Raw genomic sequence first — 17,033 nt, forward strand, 5'->3', positions numbered from 1 at the left:
GGTCTCCGGAGCCGAACCTCGTTCATTTCAGCTCCGGGGACCTCCTGCTTCCCGGGATACTTAACTCCCTAGGGGGTGCTGGTATCTCCTGCAGGTTTAAAGCTCCAGCATCACGTGGGCCAATAGGAACCCGCACCAGATGACATCACAGCTTCCTATTGGCCCGCAGGACACGGGAGCCTTGAAAAGCGGCCAATACGTGAAAACCAGCAAGTGTGCTGGAGCGGCTACCGGCACCCCGCATGGAGGTATCTACGGAAGACGTGGCTCTCCGGATCTGAAATTAATGGGGTTCAGCTCTGGAGAATCTATGTAATATATATATATAATCTCCAGTTTGGGATTGCAACTTTAAACTTGTGTAGATTTTACACACAGTCTGTTTTTTCATAGAAGCAGTGAACCCTTCAAATACCGACGGTTCCGGTAGACTCTTTAGTAAGGGGAAAGAGGGCTACACATGATTCTAAGGAATACATGTTTACAGTGGCAAAATCTGACATATCCATGCAAAAATATTGTTAAAACGGCAGGCATAAGCTTATAGGGGTCCATGTTAAAATGGATAAGAAGAAAAAGGTGACACTGTGGGCAGGGTTGCAGACCTGTCTCAGACATGTGAATGTGCTCACAAGTGGTATTTTTATTTGCTATAAAAATGGCATAAATCACAAGCTCACATTTTGCTCATACAAGTGAACATCTAATGGTTGTGACAAATTGCAAACAAACCAGTCTTCATACAGTACATTTAATAACATGGATTATTCTAAAACGTATTCACTGTGGAATGTACGAACACATTAGACATAGTGAATAGCATGCAAACTTGGTGACATTAGGGTCCACAAAAACATATAAAATACAAAAAGATCCACAGTTTAACCCCTTGTGTGCCTGAGAGACCATACTACGTAAGCGCTATGTATACATGCTTTTAAAGGATCGTAGCATACCTTGGTCAGTTTTATTTCCAGTATGTGGCTTTTTTGGTTCCTGGTGTCAAAGTGAGCAACTTCTTTGGCAGACGATTTAACTTTGGCAATGATTTTTATGTATGAAAAAACAATGACTGCAGTTGGGAGTAGGAGACAGAAAAAAAGCATGCTGAGAACAAAGACCTTTCCACTTATTGAGGCCTGTGCCAGCCACCAATCCAAAGTACATGATGTTCCGAATGGCTCGGGGGCGTAGTTCCCCACTCCAACTAACGGTAAGGTCGCCCATAATGATGCATAGGACCAAATGATTATTAAGCTGATGAAAGCGTGATGTCTTTTCAGCCAGGTGCCTAGAAGACAAAAGACAAACATAACCAGGTAAACACCAGTAGCATGGGCTCCACTTTCGTTAATTAATGTTCTTACACAGTTTGGCATGTTCAAAAATAGCGGAAAATGTGAAAAAAAAGCCCTATTCCCTATTGCAAACCGCATCTTCTAAACTACAACTATAAAAAGGGACAAGCTGCATGGTTTAACAGCCAAAACGACCAGATTGTACAGGTTTTAGAAGCGGAATGACCTGAGGCTGTGCTAACCCCACCCCCAGTCTGACGTATAGGTGCTGCTCCTTCAGCCGACCCCATATTTCGGGCTCGAGAAGTAACTTGTAATACCAATCTCACCACATTTGAGGTGGCATGAAAAAAATAATTGAGTTTTTAGAAGCGGTTTGCATAATGGAGCGACAAGAATTGTTGGTGTTGTCCAAAAATGCGAGTTGGAGGCTTTTTTGACAAACCGATCGGATTGGCAGAGCCAGAGGGAAGCCCCTGCTGGAAAAAAACCTTTTAGACACGGATTGGGCATGCAAGAAGGGTTTACAGTTCAATTCCCGGTGTCGGCTCCTTGTGACCTTGGCAAGTCACTTTATCTCTCTGTGCCTCAGGCACCAAAAAATAGATTGTAAGCTCTACGGGGCAGGGACCTGTGCCTGCAAAATGTCTCTGTAAAGCGCTACGTAAAACTAGCAGCGCTATACAAGAACATGCTATTATTATTATTATTATTATTATTATTATTAATAATAATATTACAGAATAGCAAAGTATGCCAGTCCGATCGGAAAAGGCTCTTTAGCAGCAGATTGACACACTTCGAAGCTACGAGAATAGGCCCCAACGAGTGTAAAATAAGTCACGGACAAACGTTTCCATCTGTTAATAGGCCTGCTGCAATGGTTAGAGAAGACTGTGGTGGAATGAGTGACGTGGAGAGCTTACGGTGTAACTGAAGTGTGCATTAGTAAGTATTGTGAGATGAGAAAATCTATTACCAGGAACTTTTTGAGACCAATATTATCGGTGCAATCCTTTATTCAACGTGATGCCAATAAAGACTATAAAGATTTCAGTAACAATAGGGAAGAGGCAAGAAGGTGCTGCTGACATTAAAATCAGTCTACCTGTGTCTGGTTCAAAGAAATAGGGGAAGGATAGGTTGAAGGTGATGGCAGAAATAATGGCAGGAATGACAGCTGTAAGGAAAAGACAGCTAAAGTTTGGAAAAAAAATGCAATTACAATCTGTTCTACTGGTGACAAAAGAAAATAAGTCAGATGAGAAGTCCATTACAGGAAAAGTTCAAGTCATTACCAGGTTACAAGGTTGAAGAAAAACAAAGCACAGCAGCAGCAAAAAGTGAAGGGGCTACAAAAAAAATGAACTAAAAACATTTTTATTGAAGTGGTAGCAACATGCCCCAAAGACTCTCTTTCATGGTGAGCAACATTCCTGCATATGGTTATTAACCCCCACACACCATACTGTAATTAGGATTTTCTCTACAAGCAAGTTTATTCCTTCAGACCAATTTCAGTATTAATACTAATTCAAATGTGTAAATCATGTTTTAGCAGCACCGATTATGGAACATTGTTCTGTTACTATATAATTACCAGGTTAGGCAGCCTCCCTAATATCTACTGTACACGTTATTGTTGCATCACTTCTGGATCAATCCGGTGCTGAGAGATGCAGTGGGGGTGAGAGATGGAGGAAGCTGAGAAATGCCGGGGATGAGAGATGGCGGGGGAAGATTTATGAGGGGGGCTGAGAGATGCAGGGGGGCTGATAGATGGACGTGGATGGATGGAGGAGGGGGGCTGAGAGATGCAGGGGGGCTGAGAGATGGAAGGGTGCTGAGAGATGGACGTGGATGTATGGATGGAGGAGGGGGCTGAGAGATGCAGGGGGGCTGAGGGATGGACGTGGATGGATGGAGGAGGGGGGCTGAGAGATGCAGGGGGGCTGAGAGATGGATGTGGGCAGAGAGATGGAGGGGAGAAGAAATAAATGGAGGAAGAAGGGGGAAAGAAATGGAGGAAGAGAGAATGATGGGGGTTAGGAGGAGGGATGAAATGAATAGATGAAGGGGGAGAGAAAGATGGGGAAGGAGAGAGAATGTGGGAGAGAAACTGTGTGTTTGTCACTAAAATATATCGGAAATGTATGGCTTTAAATAAAAATTTCCTACTACATTTCAACATCCCCTATCATAAAAACTTAAATGTGGCAATGCTAAATGTGGCTAGAATGTTAGTGGTGGTTACAGAGTTAACGAAAGATGTGTAGAAACACCAACAGTTGAAACAATTTATTGTACCACATAAACACATGAGACTGAGAACGTAGGATGTACCTGATAGCATACATACACTTACACATGGTATATAGAGTTCAATACTGATGATATTGTAAGCTGGTATATTTTTTACTTTTATGGCTGCTACACTCCTGACCAAGGATATATAAAGTCTTACAAGTACTGAAAGTTTTATAAGAATTTAGTCATCTTTACTGAGCTGTTCTAAGTCATAGGATATCTTACGACCTATTCAAGGGAGTAGGCAGAAATGTGACTTGTGGCGCCTTAATGAGGCAATCCAAACATGCAATTTTTTATTTTGAATGTAGGATTAAAGCAGGTCGTCTCCGGAGCTGAACTACATTAATTTCAGCTCCTTTGACCCCCTGCTTCCGGAGATACAGACCTGTGTTTGGGGTGCTGGTAGCCACTTGGCTAGAAGGGTTCATGTAATGGCGGAATTTCAAAGATCTTGCACCCAGCTGGCCAATAAGAAGCTGTGATGTCATCCACTGCAGCTTCCTATTGGCCCACGTGACGCAGGAACTTTAAACCTGCAGGAGATACAGGCTCCCCCTACAGAGGTTAGTATCGCGGGAAGTAGCAGGTTTCTGAAGCTGAAAATAATAGGGTTCAGCTTCGGAGATCCCCTGCTTCAAACCTACAGTATGTTAAAAATAATAACTTTAAAAAAAAAAAGGGCACGAATTGTTCCTTTAAGGTGTCAAAAAGCTTAAAACGGGAATGGTAAAAATGACACACTTTACTGCAGAAATGTAGAGTCCTGGTAAGAGTACAGTATACGTAATGCAATGATGTACGGCTGGAAGGCCGGACCCGCACAGCTGCAGCTAGATGGGACAAGGCAACCAATGAGTGGCAGAAAGTCCTTCATGTAGAATTGTGAAGGAAATGCAAACAAGATGTTGGAGTAGCTACACTGAAAAGGAGCATTTCTGTGTTGATTTGTCCCCCGTGACTTCGAGAAGGAAATTGTCTGAGCAGAATCACTTCGTAGTGATTCAGTGCTAATCGTCAGCAGTGTAATTGACACAAATGATATTCTGCATTTTTGTGACAAATTATAAGTAGTTAAGATGAAATTACTGTCAATGATGCATAAGAGATATTCAAATTTCAGCTAAATTGCACCGCATGAACAAATTCATTGCTTGAGTTTTGCTGTCGCGAGGCCGTAATAGACACTTAAGTATGTAAATTGATTATGAGAATATTCACTAAATAGCTTCCTACATTTGAATAGTGTAGCATGTTAGCACAAACTTCTTCATGAGGACGTCACCTCAAATGCTTGCTGATTTATGCTCGTTAAGAATGCCACAGTGTGGAACTTCATATACGTAAACCATATGCTAGTGGTAATAATTATATTATCCATGGTTCCCCATTGGCCCCATGCTGCTGTATACTGTACGATGCACCCCCATATCTGCCACTAAAGGAGGTGGGAAATGTTAGGGTTTGCAAGTTGCTACCATGGAGGTCCAAAGGGCACTGATCATGGGAAACTTTCAAACAAACAGATATTATTTATTTAAATAGTTCATTTCAATAAATATAGTAATGCTGTTTTTGCTTGAAAAGTGTCCATGAGTGCCTTTGTACAGTTGTATCTAACAGGCCTATTGATGCACGTGGGCATCTGTTTTCTGAAGGGCCTCTTTCATTTTTAAACATTAAGGAAAATGTGTTATCGTGTCTAAGTACCGCAGGCACCAGCACTAGAGGTTTCCAGTATAAGTAATTTCATCTATTGCACGAGATTCCCTTATATAGGATGAACTTCATGAGACGCTGCCATATGAGTCATCTGCACAATGTTAATCCTCTTAAGGGTCCATTAGACATGAAATAGCAGCTGCATTGATTACAACAACGCACGCTGCTTCTAAGGCACTTTCACTTCAGCTGGGAAATTGACAGTTCATTACCCAGCATAGAGAGATTTGGAAAGGGATGGCATACTAGTGATCGGGACATCATTTTTTTTTAGCAATGACATTAGTATATTAATATTCTTGCGACTTTTGGATGTTGTAATCCGTAACTCTGACTTTCACTTTCTGCACGGCTCATTTCATGACATCATAAATGAACCATCTGTATCATGTCACTTCCCAAATTTACAACATCTGAACCATAGACTAGGTCAGGCTTACAGTTTTGGTGCGAGCACCGATCTGCTGTATTCTGTTTACTTTTGGAAATATAAAGTACATCAGTAGACCTGGTATTAGTCGCACATGCTCATTACAACTGAACATGATTATGTTGTCTGTATTTCCTGTTTCTTTACCGTGCTGTCCGGCCTTCCTGACGCTTATCTGTCTCCCCTACAATATATCCTAAACGCTGCTGCCAGAATCACTCTACTCTTTCCTAAATCTGTCTCAGCGTCTCCCCTGCTGAAATCACTCCCCTGGCTTCCTATCAAATCCTGCATCTCACACTCAATTCTCCTCCTCACTTTTAAAGCTTTACACTCTTCTGATCCTTCTTACATCTCAGCCCAAATTTGTCGCTATACACCATCCCGGCTCTGGTGTTCTGCTCAAGGATGTCTTCTCTCTATGCCCTTTTGTATCTAAAGCCCTCTCCCGCCTTAAACCTTTCTCACTGACTGCCCCAAACCTCTGGATGCCCTTCCCCTCAATATCTGACTAGCACCCTCTCTATACACTTTTAAGACCCACCTTAAAACACACCTGCTTAAGGAAGCATATGAGTAGCTCTGTGGCTGATACTTTACACCTCATACATAAACCTTGGCCCCTTGTAGACACACTTACCATAACACCCTCCTGTCTCTGTACATCCTTCCTACCTACCAATTAGATTGTAAGCTCTCCGGGGCAGGGACTCCTTTTCTTAAATGTTACTTTTATGTCCGAAGGATTTCTTCCCATTATGTGTTATTTGTTATTTATATGATTGTCACATGTATTACTGCTGTGAAGCACTAAGTACATTAATGGCGCTATATAAATAAAGACATACATACAAACATACAGTAGATGTCAAAGGATTAAATACAGTAAACATATTTGAAAAGAAGTCTTACTTACCATATCGTAAGTGGCAGATTTTCAGGTACCTGTCCAAGCTGACGACAGTCATTGTAATGAGGCTTCCACAGCCAAAAAAGAATCCAGCCCACCCATACCAGTGGCAGCCACTCCATCCAAAAACCCAGCGGTGGTTGAAGCTGGACACGATACTAAAAGGCTTTCCTATAACTTAAACAGAATAAAACACATTAGTACAAGTAAGTGATTGTATCTCCTTCAAAATGTATAATTAATGGCAGATCACATGGTATGAAAGAAGTACAGCTCAACCCCGTTATAACGCTATCAGTTACAACGCGAATCCGCTTATAACGCGATGCAAGCGTGGCTCCCAATTTTCGTATTTATGAATACTTTACAACACGATTATTGGTGTCTTAAATACTTGATTGTACAATGCATACAATTGTACATTATTTCTAACGCGATCCGCTTATAACGCGATGTGATTCTTTGGACCCCAAGCTCAGCGTTATAAGGGGGTTGAGCTGTACATTTTGTGGATGATGCACATGAGTTTTCAGTTGTTTGAAACGATAACACAAAAAAAACCCAGAAAGTATTGTATTGTATTGTATGTCTTTATTTATATAGCGCCATAAATATACATAGCGCTTCACAGTAGTAATACATGTTGTAATCATATAAATAATAAATAATATAAATAACAGGTCATGGGAATAAGTGCTTCAGACACACTGTAAGAGTAACATTAAGGAAGAGGAGTCCCTGCTCCGAGGAGCTTACAATCTAATTGGTAGGTAGGGGAACGTATAGAGACAGTAGGAGGGAATTGTAGTAAGTGCGTCTGCAGGGGGCCAAGCTTTATGTATCATGTGTCCAGGCTGATCCACAGTGCTATTCATATGCTTCTTTAAGCAAATGTGTCTAAGGCTGCGTCCAGGGTTGCAGCAGCCGTACGGAGGCGCGCTAAGGCTGAGGGAAAGCGGGTGCTTTCCCTGGCCTTGGTTAGCGCGTCATCTGTGGGCGTATCGGGGGGGAGCCAGTGACGTCACAGAGCTGGTTCGCCCTCATTGGGTGAACCGCTCACGTGACCGGCCCTGCACTCCCATGAGCGCGAAATCTCAAATTCGGATAAGACCTAAGCTTCTGCACGCTTGTGGAAGCGTAGGCGAGCCCCTACTAAAGCCGCTCTCATTGCGGCTGCAGGGGCTCACTGGTAAGCACCAGCGCGCCTCAGCACGGGTCAGCGCCTAAGCGCTGACCATGCCCGAGGCCTTAAGTTGGGTCTTAAAGGTGGATAGAGAGGGTGCTAGTCGGGTATTGAGGGGAAGGGCATTCCAGAGGTGCGGGGCAGAAAGTAAAAAAGGTTTAAGGCGGGAGAGGGCTTTAGATACAAAGGGGGTAGAAAGAAGACATCCTTGAGAAGAACGCAAGAGTCGGGATGATGCATAGCGAGAAATTAGGGCTGAGATGTAAGGAGGGGCAGAAGAGTGTAAAGCTTTAAAAGTGAGGAGGAGAATTGAGTGTGAGATGCGGGATTTGATTGGAAGCCAGGAGAGTGATTTCAGGAGGGGAGATGTTGAGACAGATTTAGGAAAGAGTAGAGTGATTCTGGCAGCAGCGTTTTGGATAGATTCTAGAGGAGACAGGTGAGAGGCAGGGAGGCCGGACAGCAGGAGGTTGAAGTAATCGAGACGGGAGAGAATGAGGGCCTGAGTCAGAGTTTTAGCAGTCGAGTAACAGAGGAAAGGGCGTATCTTTGTGATATTGCGGAGGAAAAAGCAACAAGTTTTAGAAACGTTTTGAATGTGAGAGGAGAATGAGAGAGAGGAATCGAGTGTGACCCCTAGGCAGCGTGCTTGGGCTACTGGGTGAATGATCGTATTTCCAACAGTGATGTGGAAGGAGGTAGTAGGGCCAAGTTTAGGAGGAATTATAAGGAGCTCTGTTTTTGCCATGTTAAGTTTCAGTCGGCAGATGGCCATCCAGGATGATATTCCAGAGAGACATTCAGAAACTTTGGTCTGTATAGCAGGTGTAAGGTCAGGGGTTGAAAAGTAAATTTGTGTGTCGTCAGCATAGAGCGGATATTTAAACCCAAAAGATGTGATTAGGTCGCCTAGAGAGAGTGTGTAAAGAGAAAAGAGAAGGGGTCCCAGGACAGAGCCCTGGGGTACCCCCACAAAGAGATCGATGGAGGAGGTGTTAGCAAAAGAGACACTGAAAGTACGATGGGAGAGGTAAGAGGAGATCCAGGATAGAGCTTAGTTCCGAATACCAAAAGTATGGAGAATGTTGAGGAGAAGAGGGTGGTCCACGGTGTCAAATGCTGCGGAGAGGTCGAGTAATATGAGCAGAGTGTAATGACCTGTCTTTGGAAGCATGGATGTCGTCGGTTATTTTAGTGAGGGCTGTTTCAGTAGTGTGAGCAGTGCGGAAGCCAGATTGTAGAGGGTCTAGAAGAGAATAGGTGTTGAGAAAGTGTAGCAATCGAGAGAATACAAGATGTTCAAGGAGTTTGGAGGCAAAAGGCAGGAGGGAGACAGGTCGATAGTTAGAAGAACAGGTAGGGTCAAGCTTGCTGTTTTTGAGCATGTGGTATAACGGTTGCATGCTTGAAGGAGGATGGAAAAGTACCAGAGTAGAGGGAAGAGTTAAAGATCTGTGTGAGCATAGGGATTATAGAAGGAGCACAAGGTTTTAGGAGATGGGAAGGAATGGGATCAAGAGGGCATGTGGTAGAGGGAGAAGAGGAGATCAGCAGTGACACATCCTCCTCCGAGATAGCAGAAAAAGAGTCAAGAAAGGCAGGAAGAGAGTTGGCAAGCGGATTGGGATGGGAGGAGGCAACAGATGGGATGTTCTGACGTATGGATTCCACCTTTTCCTTAAAAAAGTCAGCAAAGTCCTGAGGTGAGATGGAGGAAGAAGAGGAGGCAGCCGAGGGTGGTCTGAGTAGAGAGTCAAAGACAGAAAAGAGTCGGCGTGGGTTAGACTTGTGCGTGTTGATTAGTGATGAAAAGTAGGTTTGTTTAGCCTGAGAGAGGGCAGAGTTGAAACAGGACAGCCTAAATTTGTAGTGAAGGAAGTCTGTGAGCATATGAGATTTCCTCCAGAGGCGTTCAGAGGAGCGAGTGGAGGAATGCAGCATGCGTGTGTTGGAAAAGTCAGAACTAAACATCAAGGAGGGGCCTGCACATTAAACAGGAGGATGTAAGTGGTTTTTAAGTGGTATACGGCTATAGCGCTAGAGATTTTTGGGGTGGATTTAAATCCGGCCCGGAGCAGCCGATTCCTTTAGGCCCGGGGATTTTCATGTCCCAAAAAAGGACAATCAGTAATGGCGTCTTAAAATGTCCCCCTTTCCTAATTTAAATCGCTGTGATGCAGGGCGTCTCCGGAAGCGAAACCCCATTCATTTAAACCGCAGGGACCGCCTGCTTCCTGAGCCACCTGTAGGAGGTGCCACTTCTGTCTACATCTGCGTCATTCCAAAGGCAGGCGTCTGAAAGGGTTCCCCAAGAGCTGCTCCCCTCTGCACAGAACCAGCGTGCCAAGGGTTAACACCTGCAATTTCTTGCTATGTGTTTTGTCAGCCCCCCCCCCCCCCCCGGAGTGTTTCCCGACAAATAAATGCCCATTACATTACATGGGCTGGACTTTCATAGCACAGCTGAATTAATTCGAAACCCCTTCAGCCTATATCTGCGTCACCCCAAAGTCCGCAGACAAAGAGTGTTAACTATTTGCTGCCATTCGCTACTGCTTGTTAATGTTACAGCTGCTCTGTAACAATCCAAAACACACCAACCGTCTCATCCTCCTGTACTCTATATTCCTTCCTTATAGATTGTAAGCTCCTTGGGACAGGGCTTTTCTAGCACAAAACATTGCAGGCCTATACGATCACTTCTTACACCATTTTAACTTTGTCAGTAACGGTTACAAACGCCCATAATCATATTATCTCTAACTGTCCATGAAATGTCTGTAAATTGAAGTTACAGTATTACCACTGTTCATTTTAATGTAACCATGTATTGTCATACTGTAATTCTTTGCCCAGGACATACTTGAAAATGAGAGGTAGCTCAATGCACTGTGTTACTTTGTGGTTAAACATTTTATAAATGTAGCCAGGTCCCCCTCTGGCTCTCCGGTTCCCTGTTTCCCATCTGTTACCTCCGCTGCTGTGGGGGGTGTGGGTGGTGGGCGACAGGTTCGCCGATGGCTCCCTCTTCATGGGGCCACCATGTTGGTGGTGCATGCGCATCGCGAAGGGTCGCGCATGCGCAGTAAGAGACGCGGAGGCGATTGTATAGTTGCGCATGCGCAGTAAGCTAGGCGCACACTGCGGCACTAGGAAAGCGGCTCTGCGGGGACTGCAGCCCCCACAAAGCATAGGGGCAAGGAGTCATATGGGCGCAAAAGGTCAATAGGGCTGCCAGGATCATGGGCAGCTAGGAGAGAGGTTTGGCGCGCTAAGGGCTTGTGAGTGAGTCGGTGCTGGGACACAAGTAGGGGAGGGTGTATGTGCAGGGCGTCTGTGGACCCTGTACTAAGCCATAGACCCCCCAATAGGCCCCAAATCTCCTATTAGCATTGCGGCAGCTACAGGGACTGGCCCCTTAGGTAGGGACACAGCCCCTTTAGCTGGTTAGAAGCAGGGACACAGCTACATCGCTGCAGAGCCTGTGGAGAGTGATCAGGGCTCAGATCACTTGGCAAGATACCAAGACTGTCTGTAAGTGGGACACTCCAGCTGGATACCACCCACACGGAGGAGGACCCACCACAGAAGCATCGCTGGATCAGCGGTGTAACGGTTATGCTCACCACAAACCTGGACCGGACCACGGGGCTGAGGTGGGGATAGATATACACCGACCTTAGATCACAAAGCCGGATCCAGGTTGCAAATTCCATGGTCGCTTCAGCGTAGAGAGCAGGAACTGGAGCTACTGTTTCAGTGTAGAGAGCCGGACACTGGAACTACGCCACTTCAGCGTATAGGGCAGGAACCGGAACTGCGCCGCTTCAGCGCAGAGAGCAGGAAACAGGAACTGGGGATCCAGTGCTTCAGCACAGAACAGCACCCCCTAGCCAGGTACAGCTGAGAGTGGTGGAGGCCACTGGAAGGTCACCGGGAACAGGAACTGCAGACAGGACAAGAAACACCGGGTGCTTCAGTGTAACCGCTTCAGCGTGGCAGCATCTGCCAGTAGCACAGAGGATCCAGCACTTCAGCACAGAACAGTACCCCCTAGCCGGGTACAGCTGAGAGTGGTGGAGGCCACTGGAAGGTCACCGGGAACAGGAACTGCAGACAGGACAGAAACACTGAGGGCTTCAGTGCAACTGCTTCAGCGTGGCAGAGTCTGCCAGAGACTAGGAGCAATGGCAAGAAGGCCAAAGCAGGCCAAACAGAGATGCTGTGGCAAGCACAGTTAATTGAGAATGTCTATGTTCAGCAACTTCCTGGGGGAGGGGAAGGAGTTAAATAGAACAGGCAGCCAATGAGGCAGAGCTGCATAGGAGGCAGCAAGAAGCAAGCTGCAGTCTAATTGCAGGAGCAGGTGATTCTTGATTGCAGGTTCAAGGGGGGGTTAACAAATAACAATAAAAAACAAGTGCGCAAATAAAAATGAACTAAAAAATGTGCATAACAGTGATTACAAATTAACACCAAATTACCCAAATGAGTGATAAATAAGTGATAATATTGATAAACCTATGTTACCAATCAGTATGAGAGCGTCTGCTGCTGTACAGAGGGTAGCCCAAGACCCTGGGTAACTAGAGACAACAAAACAAAACCCAGTGCACAACGCTCATCGTGAATTAATAAAAAACCAGTGTTTATAAAATAGAGGTTTTAAGGTTCTGCGTACATCAAATAGAAGGTAAACAGGCACAGAATGCTACAATGTAGCTGTTACCACTCGATGCGACCTGGAACTGCAGAGGAATGATGTCGTCAGAAATCTTGCTTCACATCATACAGCTATGGCCAAGATGAAATCACAGCCGATGTACAGCTGATCCAGTGCTCAAATAGTCTTTCAAAACAGTCACCAGAGTCCAAAATGATGTAAATAGTACTCAATGGGATCAGAGAGTAATAGTCTCAACCCCTAGGACCCCATTGCAGGTACTAACTATGGTCATGCCTTGAAAGTGGCAGCAGGCTTAAGACGCTTTGGCCAAAGGGTTAAACTAAATGACCATTTTTTCAAGAGAATATATAGGTATTGCACTGTGTATTTTTGTCACATTGGAAGTAGCTTTGGCCACCCTTGTTTGTTTGTTGTTGTATACATTTAGCCATGCCCACTAGCACTCCTTTTCACACTTATATACGTATATATATATATATATATATATATATATATATATATATATATATATATATATATATATATATATATATATATAATGTGGTAATGGTAGGGGTTTCTCAGAGCTTGTTGGGTATCTGTGTGTACAGCAAATAGTGAACAGACAGTAGAAAACATGCAGGTGCACCATGTGGCAAACGTAATTTAGACTGTAAGTATTCCAAAAAGCATTACCAGCATTTTTTAAAGCAGCATTAAATCAGTGAAAATAACATAATGTTAGCCAAACCAGGAACATGCATTAAGTCTATATTCACTTAGCTACAATCATTTGTATGCAGAAATAACTTCAGTAAATCAGTTCATGAGAATATGATTAACAGGGGAGAACTATTTGATGTTCCCCCTTGTCCAGTATAAATCTTTATTATAAGGAGGACATAAAATTATGGAGTACTGTTATTTTTTTATTTATTTTTTTAATTGGTGTGTATGTGGTTTTGCAAGTAATGTGCAAATATAGTGATTTTAAAGTGTGAAGCTGGGGGCAGTTTTGTATTTTATGGATTTTGGGATTATTGCTATGGATGAATTGTTCATAATGTTTTGATTCCTTGGGTGGTCTTGCAACTTGAAACAAATAAGTCAGAACTAATATATCTACTGGACCTGTGCAAGTCTGTCAAGTAACCCAGGGGGGGCTCAACACCAGTCCTCAAGACCCCCAACAGGTGAGGTTTTCAGGATATCCCAGCTTCAGTTCAGGTGGCTCAATCAGAGGCTCAGTCAAAGGCTCTTATTGAGTCACCTGTGCTGAAGCAGGGACTGAGCCACCTGTGCTGAATCAGGGATATTTTGAAAACCTGACCTGTTGGGGGGCTCGAGGACTGGAGTTGAGCACCCTTTAACTAAGCAATGCTTGGGAGTAAAATAATTGCGGTATTTCCCAAAGTTAACCATAATACTTTAGTGGAAACGAATCTGTGATGACTTTGATTTACGTCTTTATTATCTCATTGACATAATACGAGTAAAAAATAATGCTTACTATTTTAGAGCATAATACACTGATAAATAGTATGTTATTTGCTTTGGTGCAAACCGCATTAATAAGCACATGTCTAGTGCAGGTGTGCGTAAACATTTCCATCAGTGCCCCCCTGCCTGCTCTCACCCCCTGCTCACAGTCATCCTCCCTCCAACCCCTTACCTGCTCGCTGACATCACAACGTCATTTGACGCTGCGTTGCCATGGCGACACGTGACCAGAAGCCACCGGAGACCAGGTAACGGAGTTACAGAGGCCTTTACTTTAAATGCATTGGGGAAGAACGTGAGGCCTCTGTAAGCGCCGCACGTCCACCCACCCCAGAAAAAGTTGTGCACCCTGCTCTAGCGGCATGTTAAAATGCAAATAATCTTTGATAAATCTGAAACAGTTCTGTGCATTTGGAGAATACAATGAAGTGTTAATAGCTGTGCCTTTTATGATAGAAACTTTTCTTGTTTGTAATGAGATTTGGCACATTTCCTGCTCGTGAACATGTAAGATAGATAATTACTGAAAAAAACAGGTGTATCCAGGATTTTGCCCGGGTTAGCACTTGTCAACTTGATGGTAGGGTGTGACTAAAGCCCTGTGCAAGGCACTGCTACCGGAGCAGATTAGTGCTGCGCTAAGCACGGCTTGCTGCAAAGGTTACCTGGCATTGCACCAAAACAGTCAGGTTATACTCTGTGGCACTGTATAGTGTAGTCTCAGAGGATAACCTGACACAGAATATAACCTGCACTAACCACTGACACTAAGTATTACTTGACTTCAATGCAGTCAGGATATACTCTGTGTCAGTGTACGTATAGTGCAGTCATATTATACTCAGGGTCAATGTACAGTAACGTCTGAGACAGCACTATACACTGAGTACAACCTGACTGCACTGGCCCAGGTGACAAGGCTCTCCTCCCCTGGCTGCCCCTGGTCTCACTCTTTGAAAGGGGGTAACACATGGGAGAGGGGGGCACATGGGGGTGGGGAAGCAGTGGGTGACACACAAGGGGGAAAGCAGTGGGTGACATGTATGGGGTTGTGGGGAAGAGGGTGACAGATGTTTGTGGGGCTGGGGATGACACACAGGGGGAATAGGGCATGGCATGTGGGGTGGGGGCTGTGTTTTTAATACAGCACGGTTCCCTGGTGCAGTTTTCAGTGCCCGTATTGCGTTTTTCTTAAATGATTTGAATATGTAAAGCATGTGACAATGTATAATTAATTCTACATTCTTACCCAAGGGCCGTTCTATAGTGTGTGCGGCCCTGCGCGTGCCTGTGCGAACGCGCATGCACGTGCCGCACGCTTTGTGTGTGTATGCTGTGAGCGAGGGAGGTATTGTGTGTATGTATGTGTGTATGTGTGTATGTGTGTATGTGTGTATGTGTGTATGTGTGTATGTGTGCGTGTGCGTGTGCTAAATAAGTTTTAAAATAAATAAATACATTAATAAATTGTTTATTAACATTGTACATATACACACACATACATACATACACACACACACACATACATACACACATTTCAGCGGCGGTAGCGGCACAAATTCTTTATTTTACTCATCTTCCCCCTGTCGGCCGGTTCCACGCTCCCTGTCGTGCGCCCGCGCGGCACCATTATAGAAAGGCTGACTAACCTCAGCCAACTAAAACTGCCGCGTGCACGGCGCAGTAAGCACGCGCACTATAGGACAACCCTACGGTGGCAGTAGTTTGGTGCTCCTGTTATAAATCTGTATCAATCCGGATTGTGTGCCTAACATAATGGCCGCCTTTCAGTTTCAGTCAATCCTTCAGTCGGTGTAACTCTGCAGCTACAATGTATCCTTATATTACTAAGGTAACGTTATCTATTGTTACAGTTTGCAGCTCAAACTGCTCAGAACATTTGCAACAAATGATCACAAACAGGAAAGTGTTGCAAATATCTTGCACTGCTGGAGAGGTGACCAAAGCCTGCTATAGGAATCAAAGGATGCTCAAAATATTAAAACTCATTCAAAATGTAATTATGAGTTGAATAAAAAAAAAACACAGTCACTTATCTAATACTATAGAACTGATTTATATTTAAAAAAAACAACAACAAATAAGATGTTTTGCTTCTTTAATCTTCCTTGTTGCTCTATCACCTTAATAGTAATTTAACAGTCAGAGTCTGTTAAAATGTTTAACAACGAGATGGAATGTGGATAGTGTTATCCAGACAAGTTCCTCTATTCAATATGGTGTAATCATTATTTATTAAGGAAGTCATTTCAATACATTCCTTGCTCAGGGAGATTGCAGATGAAGGGACCTAAAATAGTCCTGAAGAAGGGAATGTGGTTTCACCGTTGGAAGAAGCCAGCACACGGACTTAAGCAAGATGCTTTATTATCCCAAGTGATCCGACGTTTCGGCAGTGCAGCATTTTACAAGGTAAGGACCTTACAGTACCTTGACACATGGGGTAATGGGGGCCTTTACAAAAGACCTTACCTTGTAAAATGCTGCACTGCACGGCCAAAATGTCGGATCACTTGGGACAATAAAGCATTTTGCTTAAGTCCGTGTGCTGGCTTCTTCTTCCAACGGTGACAACTACTGGGACTTAAGGAGCACCCTGAATGTCACGCACCGGCAGCTAAGTACCCCACCTACTAACCTCTTATATAGTGTGCATGCATCATCCCTACTACGAATGTGGTTTCACAATATATTAAATAGGGGCCAGTGCATATGTGTGATTTTAAAGTAGCTAAAGTACAAAAACAATGCAGAAAATATATTTAAAATCAGATTTTAACCACTCGACTTGATTTTTGTCTTTTTTACTTAACACAATATTTTTTGGGTAAAACAACATTTGCATTTAAAAACATGAAGGGCATTACCTGAAATCCCCAGGTCACATATTGCTAAATTGACGGTCATTATCTCAGCTGGTCTCAGTTTCTTTTTTCTTTTGAATGATAAAACAATGACATAGCCATTTCCCAAAGTTGAAAGAATACCTGTAAAAC

The 17,033-nt window shown here is 43.9% G+C and overlaps 1 protein-coding gene across 1 annotated transcript in view; it reads right to left on the minus strand.

Annotated features, from left to right (window-relative positions):
* The window catches only part of OPN5 (opsin 5), a 95,278-nt gene that overhangs the window by 6,297 nt on the left and 71,948 nt on the right, over positions 1-17,033 (minus strand). Inside the window, exons 3-5 of the mRNA XM_075598493.1 lie at positions 16,905-17,024; positions 6,674-6,844; positions 957-1,291 (exon numbers count right to left, since the gene is read on the minus strand). Of these exons, the coding sequence (XP_075454608.1) occupies positions 957-1,291; positions 6,674-6,844; positions 16,905-17,024 (626 nt within the window). The remainder of the gene's footprint in view (positions 1-956; positions 1,292-6,673; positions 6,845-16,904; positions 17,025-17,033) is intronic.

Source organism: Ascaphus truei, chromosome 4 (genome assembly GCF_040206685.1).
Source record: "Ascaphus truei isolate aAscTru1 chromosome 4, aAscTru1.hap1, whole genome shotgun sequence".
Lineage (NCBI taxonomy): Eukaryota > Metazoa > Chordata > Amphibia > Anura > Ascaphidae > Ascaphus > Ascaphus truei.